At 40.6% G+C, this 12,520-nt stretch overlaps 1 protein-coding gene across 10 annotated transcripts in view; it reads left to right on the top strand.

Annotated features, from left to right (window-relative positions):
• The first annotated feature begins 1,697 nt into the window (after positions 1-1,697).
• Positions 1,698-12,520, top strand: part of ATRX (ATRX chromatin remodeler) — a 249,450-nt gene continuing 238,627 nt past the window's right edge. For 7 of the 10 annotated variants that reach the window (XM_079910006.1, XM_079909999.1, XM_079910009.1 and 4 more), the window contains exon 1: positions 1,698-1,922. In XM_079910006.1, the coding sequence (XP_079766132.1) occupies positions 1,903-1,922 (20 nt within the window). In that variant the 5' untranslated portion in view covers positions 1,698-1,902. Of the gene's footprint in view, positions 1,923-8,902; positions 8,993-12,520 lie in introns of all 10 variants that reach the window. The other 3 variants (XM_079910010.1, XM_079910003.1, XM_079910004.1) reach the window with 2 other exon arrangements.

The raw sequence follows: 12,520 nt of genomic DNA, 5'->3' as shown, positions 1-12,520 counted from the left end.
GTACCAGTGAATTTTTTCTAAAATACAGCTGAAGGAAAGTCTTTGAAAATTATATGTTGAAAGTGATCCCCCTATAAATACATCAGTAAAACTTTGTTAGTCATCCTTTAATGGCAAAGATATTCTTTATGATTCACAAATAGTGAGTTATTTTATACTTTTAAAATTGTGTGATTATAATTTTGTTATTAAGATGTTTTTCTATTTGTGGAATTTGCCATTTAAATCTGCTTAGTGTTGAGTCTTGTCCCCAAGAGCTCGTTTGAAAGTTGTGTGACGTCTTCTAACGGAGTGGATCTCCTTTCAAATTAACTGCATTTACTAACCAGGAAAACATAACTTCTGTAAATTGTATGTTTAAGTAATATTTAATGTATAAAAGACAAGAAGAAAATCAGTATTCCAGATACAGAAGGCTGGTTTCTACAGTTGGCAATGGTACTTCAGTATCTGAAAGATGACTTGAAATGTGTACAGGCTTCTCTTGATTAAAAAGTTGCCCAAGTCTATCAGATTATCAAAGTGTTCCATTCAAAAAATGCTCATCGCTTGATATTCCAGTAGAAAGTAGCAACCTTGTCACCTAAACACAACAGGAGCTCTTGTAGATTTCAGGAAAAAGCAAGTAGAATGAACTTTATTTATGGCAGAATAAATTTAGAAATAAAACTTGAAACTATTTGATTTTAGAGAAGTGATTTGTGACTTGCAGAGATTACCAATAGACAATTAAATTATAGAACGTGAAAACTGGACAGGCTTTTATTCTATTTTTATTTATTTACTCTGGCCACGCTGCACAGCTTGTGGGACCTTAGTTCCTCGACCAGGGATTGAACCCTGGCCCTCAGCAGCGAAAGCGCAGAGCCCTAACCACTGGATGGCCAGGGAATTCCCTGGAAAGCCTTTTAGCGATGATACAGCCAAACCTCTGTAATGAGGTGGAAATAGACCTAGATTGGTTAGTTTGTGAGCCAAACATCACATCAGATTGGGGAAATGGTCCACGTGTGTGTTCCAAGCGGCAATTTATTCAATATTGAAAAAATTGTGTGCAGATCTCAAGTTGGTCTTATGTTTTATATTTATAATATATATATATATGTAAGCATGCTGGAATGATTAATATTATATATAAATCATCTAGGAAAGTAAAGAACTTGATGATAACCTGGAATATAGGAAAGAAAATGTATAGGATGGCCACGTAGATTAGTGGTTAAGAGTGTGGTGTCTGATCGGAATCTTGGCTCCACTACTGTGTGACTTTGTGTTTTGGTTTCCTCGTCTAGAAAATGTAGGTAACAAGCGGCTGTCTGACTCAAAGGGTATAAGGATTACATGAGACAATCTGGATAAAGGATTAGTATAGTGCTGGGTAGATAGTAAACTCTCAATAAATGTAAATTGCTGTTCTTTTTTTGTCAGTATGTCAAAGAAAAGAGGACGGATTAAAAAGCATTTTCAGAATAAAGTCAAAATACGTCACTAGTACTTTCAGGTCAATGGGACTGAATTGGACCCCCTATGAAAAGGTGGAGGGGATCAAATGACGTAGACCGCCTTAGCAACAGGCCCCCAAAGAAGGTGAATTTCTGTACCCAATAGGCATCTGCGCTGCCGAGAAGGCAGCCAATGGATGATGGAAGGAGGAAGAGGGAGGACGCGCCAATTCTGCTGCCTGAGCCTCGGCCCAACAAAATGGCGGCGGCGGCGGCGTCGCTTTGTTTCCGCGGCTCCTGCGGAGGTGGCAGCGGTGGCGGCCTTTGAGCTGTGGGGAGGATCCAGCGCCAGCTGTAGTGACGACTAAGAGTCCAGTGCATTTCTATCGTAACTGGGCACCGGGGAGCGCAGAGTGGCGCCCTACGGTCGCTGAAGCCGACAAGGCGTTGAAGCGAAAACATGACTGCTGAGCCCATGAGGTAAAACACAACCCCGTCTCACGGATCCCAGTGGTTTCGGCCTACGCGCCTTCTGAGCCGGGTGTTTGGGAAAGCTTTGGCTTGGTGGGTTAGGCCTGTGTTTTGCTGAGCGGAAAGAGGCATCGTTTCCTCCTTAGGTGAGGAGGGTTTCGGGGTTTCGGCGGTAGGCTCCAACCCGGGGTGGGGGTGGGGGGCGCGGCCTGGCGTGTCGGGCGCTTTCTCCAGCCTCCCCGAACCGCGGAGCTTAGTTGGTCTCCTCTGTTTATTCTTTGGTGCTTGTGGAATTGAGACCCTGAAGTGGGAGGCGGTTTTTGGTATCCCGGTCTTTCTTACTAATCTTTGGGCCTAGAGACTGCTAGGGGAAGAAGGGGTGGGGGTGAGGGGTGGGAAGAGGGGGAGGGGCGGTCGGGAGGATGTGAGATCCTGGGACGACTTAGTGGCGTTTGGACTGCTGAAGACGGGAAGTACCCCGTCCTTGCGGAATTTTATTTTTTTTTCTGCAGCCCCTGGGGACAAGCCCATTTTGTGGGGTGAACGGGTGGGTCTTGCCAGTATTCCTTATCTATCCCAGACCCTGAGGGGTATCCTTGGATTTACCTCTAGGCAAAGGGATACTAACGCAGGGTTTTGCTTCCAGAGGACCCCAGTATACTACTTTTTGTGTAGTCCAGCTTTAAATGGGTGGTAAGGCAGTCCTTAGATGTTTCTCCAATTTATGGGCAAATTTTGAGCAAAAGTAATTAGACCTTATTTTTGTTTATTTATTTATATATTCCAAGAGGGGTGGGGAGCACGTTAACATGGGTTGATGGGAAGTAAGATCTATTGCAAGGAAGTAGTGCCTGGCAGGCCACCTCTTACCAATCAAGCACGTTTATATTAGGTTGAGGCTGCTTTTCTCTTGTGCTTCTGATTTGCCTCTTGATAGTGTCTAAAAATAATGGGTTGTTAATAAGAAATGTATACCACTTTTACACAGGTGGCTGGCTTGCTTTTCAGACAGTTTGACATTTGACTTTTCATCCCTTGTGAATTAAGTAATTTTTCTGCTCTGAGATGGATCCTTGGTGCCTAGTGGCAAAGTAAAATTACAGGGATCATAGATCACAATTGCATTCGTAGTTGGCAAAATATGCTTTTGAGTAACTATTAGGATGGTGTATATATGTGTGTGTGTGTGTGTGTGTGTGTGTGTGTGTGTGTGTGTGTGTATATGTACACATCATCTTAATAGTATATAGGTATATATGTTTTTAGAGCACTTTACCTAGTGTATAGAATTTGGGAATGAACCTATGATGTTTATTGTGCCTATTTTTCTGCATTAACAAGCAGTAGATGGAAGATGTTTTCCTTCCTTTGAGGAAAAAAAATGCACTTTAGTTCTTAGATTATAGATCCCTAGTTGTGTAAGGATTGTGGCCTTGGTTTTTGAATTTGTGTTAATTGGTCAAAGTGCAATAAGCCTTTACGTAAGGGGTATTGGGCACATAAGAGGTACCCAGTACAACTTGTTGGTTAGTTATTATCAGGTGCCCATTTCCTGTACATGAAGGGTGTACCTTACAGTTAAATATGACCTCTAGATTTTACTAAATGTCACAAAGTCTGCCTCTAAAACTGTAGCTTGAACTTGGATTTTCTCCCTTTCTTTAGGGTGAGCAAATTAATTATGTATAGACTTTCTGAATAGAATTATTCATTTTATGCCAGGGTCAGTTTTCCTTATGAGCCTTGAATTTTTGTTGATCTTAGTGGTAAAAGTAATAATCATAACTAAAATTGAGTGCTTACTGTTGACTTTTACCTGTGTAATCGTGATTAATTCTCAGAACAACTCTATGGGTAGGTACTTGGTGTTCCCCTTTTTACAGATAAGGAGGAAACTGAGGCATAGAGAGATCAAAGAACTTGATCAAAGTTATATAGTTTGTAATTGGTGGAGCTGGAATTGAACCCAGTCTTGACTCCAGAGCTTATGTTCTTAACCACAGGCATTAATACCTCCTTGAGCTGCCAGATACAATGTGATTATGACCATTTTAATTTAGCCTAAGTATTACAATGGAAGAAGTTCATGTTAGCTACTATTGTCATTTGTTGTAGGTCTTTTGAGTTTGTAGGTGTTTATAATATTTTGTCTTTTATGTTCATATGAGATAGTAAGATAACTGAAGCATTTAATTCCAGGAGAATCTTAAGCTACGTGAAAACCCCCTTGCAAAGAACACATGTATAAATGTGAAGAATTAATTTAAAAAAGTGTGATGCTGATTATTTACTATGAAAGTGCTCCAAGTGGGTGTTCAGAAGAACTGTCTCAGTCTGAAGTGTCATTCATCTCAAGCCATAATTGTAGTTAAAGGATAATCTGACAGGTAATGCTTGAGTGAGTTGAACCCACAATACCAAATCACTCTTGATTCTCTTCTAATGTGAGGCAGAAATAATATGAACAATTCTATGAATTGTCATTAATTTTATTTTACACAATTGTTCCAGATTTTTTCTTTATCAGATCTTCTGTCCAGCACTTAAAAATAGGAGCAAAGATTAGTTTCTAATTTTTACTTACATTTATAAAAAAAGAACATTCCTAGGATTCTGTGGTAAAAAAATAGCCAAAAGGCAAGAGGGAGGAAAATAAATTGATGATTTGGCTAAATCATACAGTTGGCTCTGTGTTCCTCCACTCAGTACCAAGGATTTCAATCTGTGGTTGATTGAATCCGAGGATGCGGAACTGCTGATATGGAGGGCTGACTATGGGACTTGAGCATCTTCAGATTTTGGTATCTGTGGTGGGTCCTGGAACCAACTCCCCTCAGATACCGAGGGACAAATATACACTGAAAAATCAGTGGCTCAGTTTTCAAAGGTTTTGTTATTTTATTTTATTTATTTACTTTTTTTTTGCGGTACGCGGGCCTCTCACTGTTGTGGCCTCTCCCGTCGCGGAGCACAGGCTCTGGACGCGCTGGCTCAGCAGCCATGGCTCACGGGCCCAGCCGCTCCGCGGCATGTGGGATCTTCCCAGACTGGGGCACGAACCTGTGTCCCCTGCATCGGCAGGCGGACTCTCAACCACTGCACCACCAGGGAAGCCCTGCTATTGTTTTTAAAGAGTTTTTTGTTATTTATTTTGTTTTAAATAAGATTATTTCTTCAGTTTTTTGGCCTGAAAGATCAGCCTCTGATTGACAGGTAAACTTTCATTTATTTATTTATTTATTATTATTTTTTTGCGGTACGCGGGCCTCTCACTGTTGTGGCCTCTCCCGTTGCGGAGCACAGCCTCTGGACGCTCAGGCTCAGCGGCCATGGCTCACGGGCCCAGCCGCTCCGTGGCATGTGGGACCTTCCCGGACCCGGGCACGAACCCGTGTCCCCTGCATCGGCAGGCGGACTCTCAACCACTGCTCCACCAGCGAAGCCCTCATTTATTTTTATATAAAGATCTTGGAGATTTGATGGAACTTGTCATTCTAATCCTTATGGCAATTGATTACTTGAAAAGCTGAAAGCAATATAACCAGTTATTGGTCTTAAATTTTTAAAGGTAGAAGTGGTCCTACTTGAGAGATGTTTGGAAAATGTCTTAGAAAATGTCTGTTATTGTGGTAGTTCACAATCAGTTGCATACTAATCTATTTTTGAAAAATGTTATCTGTGAAATATGTGCATTCCCACTGTGTGGAAATTATTAAGCCAGGCCTGTGGCAGCGGAGTACATGCAAATTTTACAAAGGGTTTTGAAAATATTCAAATGCCAGCTGTTTCCTTATGTTATTGGTGGGGATGAAAAGAAAGACATTTGTGATTTTAATTGTGATCAGGCCAGTTCTCATTATTGGCAACCCTTGGTATAGTTGACCATGAGCCTTCACTTTTGTATTGTATTTCTAGGGATAAGATAAATGTAGTACTTAAAGGTATTTGTATATAGATTTAGGTGTGTGAAATATTTTTTTCTGTAAGAAATTGTGTGTATTTATGTGCCTATTTCACTTTTGAAATCTGAATAAATTTACGGATTGGGCGACAGAATACAGGCAATTCTTGGGTTTACATGAAGTCTTTTTCCTCCAGAGCTTGAATGTTCTCTTGGACATTGGCAGAAGCTGTTAAAATGGGTTAAGCCATTGGAAAATGATGTATAGCTCTTCCTTTAGGAATGTTGAATATAGCAGGGCAGTAAAAGGAGTGTCTAAGTAGGATCTCTCTGTACATGTATCCTAATGCTTGTCTTATTGGCTTGATAGCTGACATGCAGGATGATTAATCTCCATAGCTCTTCATCTGTAAAATAGGAGTAAGTTTAAAAGATACTGATAAAGCCTGCAGTTCTGGAGGAGATAACATGGTTTTAACAGCGGTTCTTAAAAGACAGTAAACTAGAAGCTCTTTGGGGGTCTTTGTTAATTTTTAAGTGTTTTAGGAGTGTAAAGAGGTCCTGAGACTAGAAGTTTGAGAACTGCTGGTTGTAGAGGAATGAATGCTTAACTCGAGGCAAACCTGGGTGTTCTAGTTACAGCTCTGTTGCTCAACTGATTGTTGTGGACAAATCATTCATCTTTCTAGGCCTCTGCTTTGTCATTTACAGAATGAACTTGTACTAGATAGTCTACAAAGTTATTAAAAACATAATCCTGGTTATGTTAGTGTCGATCATTTTTTGACTTTGTTTGCCTTTTTGGGGGTAGGGAGAAGAAGTGATGAGGGAAAGTTTCTTTATTCAATGTATGCATATCTTTTTTGCCTTGAAGCGTACATGGTTAGGATACAGGTGTTTTGTTGCTAATATAATCTCATATACTGTCACATACACAGACATTTATTAGAACGGAAAAACTTTGCTGGGAAGTTCGTTAATAATTATTACGGCTCAGGATATGTTCTGTTTTGAAAAATTACTATATGCAGTGTATTTCTGCTCTTTTATGATTGGAGATGATACTTCTGAAAAGACGTATATTCTAGCTGATTGTGACTTTTGCCCTGGGAAAAGGTTCTGTGAATTTTGCTCTCTAGCCACTGTTTTCAGATCCTGTCTCTGAGACTTTGTCTCTGAGTTTTGGCTTGAAGTAGCCATTCTTGGTATCAGTAGTCCAGCTTTCTTGTGAACTGTTACATAAAATATTTGTTTAAGAAATTTATTGGTATGGTAGTGGTGTTCATGTGTATATAGCCTATACGCCATATTTTGGAGGAATGCTTTATTAGTTGATCAAATACTTGAGTACCAACTAGGTGCCAGGCATTGTACTAGCGTATGCAAAGGGTAAAAGACAAAATTCCTGCCTCCTTAAAGCATTCTTAATCTAAGGAGGGAAATTGTAAGTAAATAAGCAGTTACAAAGCAGTGCTAAAATGGAGGTATATTGGTTGTGCTAGGGATCAGAATGAATGAAAGCCTAATTTGGGGGATGTTTAGGAAAGTTTTGCAGAGGAGATGGTATCTGTATTGGGTCTTGAAGGTAAGTTAGCAGTTAAGGGTTGGCTGTGATAAAGGGCAGTCCAGCAGAGGGATTAGTATGGCTAAAGATTAGGCTTATTTTCCACACAGCAGAGGAAATAAGACATGTTCACAAATAAATTTGAAGCAGGATATAAAGTGCTACATGCTGTGTTGGGTAAAAAGTGACTTGCTATGGGAGTTTCGAGTAGGAAGACATTTCTGATGGGGTCCAGGGAAGGCTTATAGAGAGGTAGCATTTGGATGTGACCCTTGGAGGATGCATCTGCTTTTAACAAAGAAGACTGGGGGAGGATTTCAGATGTGAGTTATAGCAGCCTGAGCAAAGAAATGTTGTATATATTAGTGTTTTCTAATTGAAAGGAGGTCAACTTAGACTTTTTAACTCAGTTCCTGGGCAAATATTGTATAACCATGTGCAATTAGTATTTTTCCAGCTTTATTGAGATATAATTGACATATAGCATTGTGTAAGTTTAAGGTGTACAATGTGATGATTTGATATGTGTATATATTTTGAAATGACTGTCACAATAATTACCTTTTTTTGTTATTGTTGTGGAGAGAACATTTAAGATCTACTCTCTAGCAACTTTCAAGGATATAATACAGTATTGTTAACTATAGTCACCATGCTGTATGCTGTACATCAGATCTTCAGAACTTATCTTACAGTGCAGTTCATATGTTAACTTTGATTGCTCGATGATCTTGTAAAAGCCACATGTGCCCTTGTGACTGAGCCCGATAATTTTAATTCAGAAGAGCTATCAAAAGCGTAACCCATTTTCCTTGAAGATTGTGTAGAATTTAATGCACAGATTTTGAATGACTATGAGTGTTCAAAATGTACCATTAGTTGTCTTTATTTTGGTCATTTGTCAGTTGACTTTTGGGTGACATTTGATTTATAAAATCCAAAATCAAAAATAGTTTATTTTTGAGTAATACTGGATTTATTTTGCTTATTTGAATTATATCAGTTATTTTTTGGTTTACTTGATAGCATTCTAAACTTAGTTCTGCTATAAAACTTGTTTTGAAAAGTGAATTTGTTCCAACAAGATGGATGTATCGGGGGACAATTTGAGCATAAGACAAAATTTGCATTTGCTTATTTAGGATTTTGTCTGCAAGTTCAGGGCTCAGCAAACTATGGCTACCAAACAGTGCCCTATTTTTGTAAATAAAGTTTTGTTGGAACACACCCAAGCCCATTTGTTCACTTTGTCCTGTGGCTGCTTTTGTAGCACAGTCTCAGAGTTGAATAGTTGCAACAGAGACCTAATGGCCCACAAAGCCTAAAATATTTACTATCTGGCCCTTTATAGAAAGTTTGCCCTGGGTGAATGCAGGAAACTGCATCCAGCTGAACTGAGTTACATTAAAATACACGCATATATAGGCACATACCTCAGATATCTACCACATACCTCAGTTCACCCCTTGTGTTATGAACCACACCCATCCACACCTATTGTTACAATTTTCCATCCGATTTCAGATAACTCTCCTTCCATCACTTCACAGTAATTCATGAGCTGCAACCCTTCTGATGCCCACTTCCACAAGCAAACTTCAGGTCTTTTTCAAGGTAACGTGCCATATTTATTGTTGTGCTTGTGTATTTCTTAATCACTTAATATGTGTAAACTGTGTAAAATTGTGCTACCATTTCTATTAGGTTTCTGTCTTTTTTTAAAAAATGTGTCACTGATGAAGTTTTTTCAGTGTTGTGCTTTTAACCCCGTTTTTCCCGTGAATCCTATGGTGTTCATTGCACAATTTTGCATTACCTGGTGATTTTTAGGAACTCATGTTATATTATTGCAGAACTGACTGTAATTGTCATACTGCAAAAAGTATTGATTCATTCACCAAACATTTCTTGGGTTGTGTGAAGACTAAATGAGTTAATGGACACAAAACACTTAGGTAAGTGTGACATAATAATTACTCAAGTATTAGTTGTTACTAATTACTATTACCATTGCCAAGAACTGTTCTAAGTACTGCTTAGGTGAACAAGACAAATTAAATTAAGGCTCCCCATGGAGCTTACATTATACTTTACACTATACTTAAAAAAATCGGTACTAATTTACATTTTGGCTAGTAACTCTGTTCCCCCACAACAACAAAAAAAGATGTTTTGGTGTTTTTATAAATGATACTTAAAAAATGTCTATCCATGAGACCTTCAAGATGGTGGAGGAGTAAGAGGTGGAGATCACCTTCCTCCCCACAAATACACCAGAAATACATCTACATGTGGAACAACTCCCACAGAACACCTACTGAACTCTGGCAGAAGACCTCAGACCTCCCAAAAGGCAAGAAACTCCCCACATACCTGGGTAGGGCAAAAGAAAAAAGAAAAAATAGAGACAAAAGAATAGGGATGGGACCTGCACCAGTGGGAAGGAGCTGTGAAGGAGGAAAAGTTTCTACACACTAGGAAGCCCCTGTACTGGTGGAGACAGGGGGTGGCGGCGGGGAAGCTTCGGAGCCACGGAGGAGAGTGCAGCAACAGGGGTGCAGAGGGCAAAGCGGAGAGATCCCTGCACAGAGGATTGGTGCTGACCAGGACTCACCAGCCCAAGAGGCTTGTCTGCTCCCCCTCCGGGGCGGGTGGGGGCTGGGAGCTGAGGCTCGGGCTTTGGAGGTTGGATCCCAGGGAGAGGGCAGGGCTTGGCGTGAACACAGCCTGAAGGGGGCTAGTGTGCCACAGCTAGTCTGGAGGGAGTCTGGGAAAAAGTCTAGAACTGCTGAAGAGGCAAGAGACAATTGTTTCGGGGTGCACGACAAGAGGGGATTCAGAGAACCACCTAAATGAGCTCCAGAGACGGGCATGAGCCATGGCTATCAGAGAGACACCAGAGACGGGCATGAAACGCTAAAGCTGCTGCTGCAGCCACCAAGAAGCCTGTGTGCCAGCACAGGTCACTATCCACACCTCCCCTCCAGGGAGCCTGTATAGCCTGCCACTGCCAGGGTCCTGTGATCCAGGGACAACTTCCCCGGGAGAACACACGGTGCACCTCAGGCTGTTGCAACATCACGCTGCCCTCTGCCTCCGCAGGCTCACCCTGCATTCCGTACCTCTCCCTCCCCCGGGCTTGAGTGAGCCAGAGCCCTCTAATCAGCTGCTACTTTAACCCCGTCCTGTCTGAGCGAAAAACACATGCCCTCCGGCGACCTACATACAAAGGCGGGGCCAAATCCAAAGCTGAACCCCAGGAGCTGTGCGAACAAAGAAGAGAAAGGGAAATCTTTCCCAGCAGCCTCAGGAGCAGTGGATTAAATCTCCACAATCAACTTGATGTACCCTGCATCTGTGGAATACCTGAATAGACAACGAATCATCCCAAATTGAGGCGGTTGACATTGGGAGCAACGATATATATATTTTTTCCTTTTTCTATTTTTGTGAGTGTGTATGTATATGCTTCTGTGTGTAACTTTGTATAGCTTTGCTTTTACCATTTGTCCTAGGGTTCTGTCGGCCCCCCCCATTTTTTTTCTTTCTTAGTGTAGTTTTTAGCGCTTCTTATCATTGGTGGATTTGATTTTTGGTTTGGTTGCTCTCTTTCTCTTTTTTTCTTTTTTAAAATTTTTATTAATTTTTTATTTTAAATTTTAATAACTTTATTTTATTTTATTTTTCTTTCTTTCATTCTTTTTTTCTCCCTTTTATTCTGAGCCGTGTGGATGACAGGATCTTGGTGCTCTGGTCGGGTGTCAGGCCTGTGCCTCTGTGGTGGGAGAGCCAAGTTCAGGACATTGGTCCACTAGAGACCTCCCAGTGCCACATAATATCAAATGGCAAAAATCTCCCAGAGATCTCCATCTGAACACCAAGACCCAGCTCCACTCAATGACCAGCAAGCTACATTACTGCACACCCTATGCCAAACAACTAGCAAGACAGGAACACAACCCCACCCACTAGCAGAAAGCCTGACTAAAATCATAATAAGGTCACAGACACCCCAAATCACACCACCAGATGCAGACCTGCCCACCAGAAAGGCAAGATCCAGCCTCATCCACCAGAACACAGGCACCAGTCTCCTCCACCAGGCAGCCTACACAACCCACTGAATCAACCTTAGCCACTGGCGGCAGACACCAAAAACAACACTAACTACAAACCTGCAGCCTGTGAAAAGGAGACCCCAAACACAGTAAATTAAGCAAAATGAGAAGACAGAAAAACACAGAGCAGATGAAGGAGCAAGGTAAAAACCCACCACACCAAACAAATGAAGAGGAAATAAGCAGTCTACCTGAAAAAAGCTTCAGAGTAATGATAGTACAGATGATCGAAAATCTTGGAAATAGAATAGAGAAAATGCAGGAAACGTTTAACAGGGACCTTGAAGAACTAAAGAGCAAACAATGATGAACAACACAATAAATGAAATTAAAAATTCTCTAGAAGGAATCAATAGCAGAATAACTGAGGCAGAAGAATGGATACGTGACCTGGAAGCTAAAATAGTGGAAATAATTAATGCAGAGCAGAATAAAGAAAAAAGAATGAAAATAATTGAGGACAGTCTCAGAGACCTGTGGGACAATATTAAATACACCAACATTCGAATTATAGGGGTCCCAGAAGAAGAGAAAAAGAAAGGGACTGAGAAAATATTTTAAGAGATTATAGTTGAAAACTTCCCTAATATGTGAAAGGAAATAGTCAAGTAGAGGAAGTTCAGGGAGTCCCATACAGGATAAATCCAAGGAGAAACACAACAAGACACATATTAATCAAACTATCAAATATTAAATACAAAGAAAAAGTATTAAAAGCAGCAAGGGAAAAACAACAAATAACATACAAGGGAATGCCAAAAAGGTTAACATCTGATCTTTCAGCAGAAACTCTGCAAGCCAGAAGGGAGTGGCAGGACATATTTAAAGTGATGAAAGGGAAAAACCTGCAACCAAGACTATACTATCTAGCAGGGATCTCATTCAGATTCGACGGAGAAATTAAAACCTTTACAGACAGGCAAAAGCTAAGAGAATTCAGCACCACCAAACCAGCTTTACAACAAATGCCAAAGGAACTTCCCTAGGCAGGAAACACAAGAGAAGGAAAAGACCTACAATAACA

This window comes from Stenella coeruleoalba (genome assembly GCF_951394435.1).
Source record: "Stenella coeruleoalba genome assembly, chromosome: X".
In the NCBI taxonomy this organism is placed as follows: domain Eukaryota; kingdom Metazoa; phylum Chordata; class Mammalia; order Artiodactyla; family Delphinidae; genus Stenella; species Stenella coeruleoalba.
This window is presented reverse-complemented; position numbering and strand designations above follow the sequence as displayed.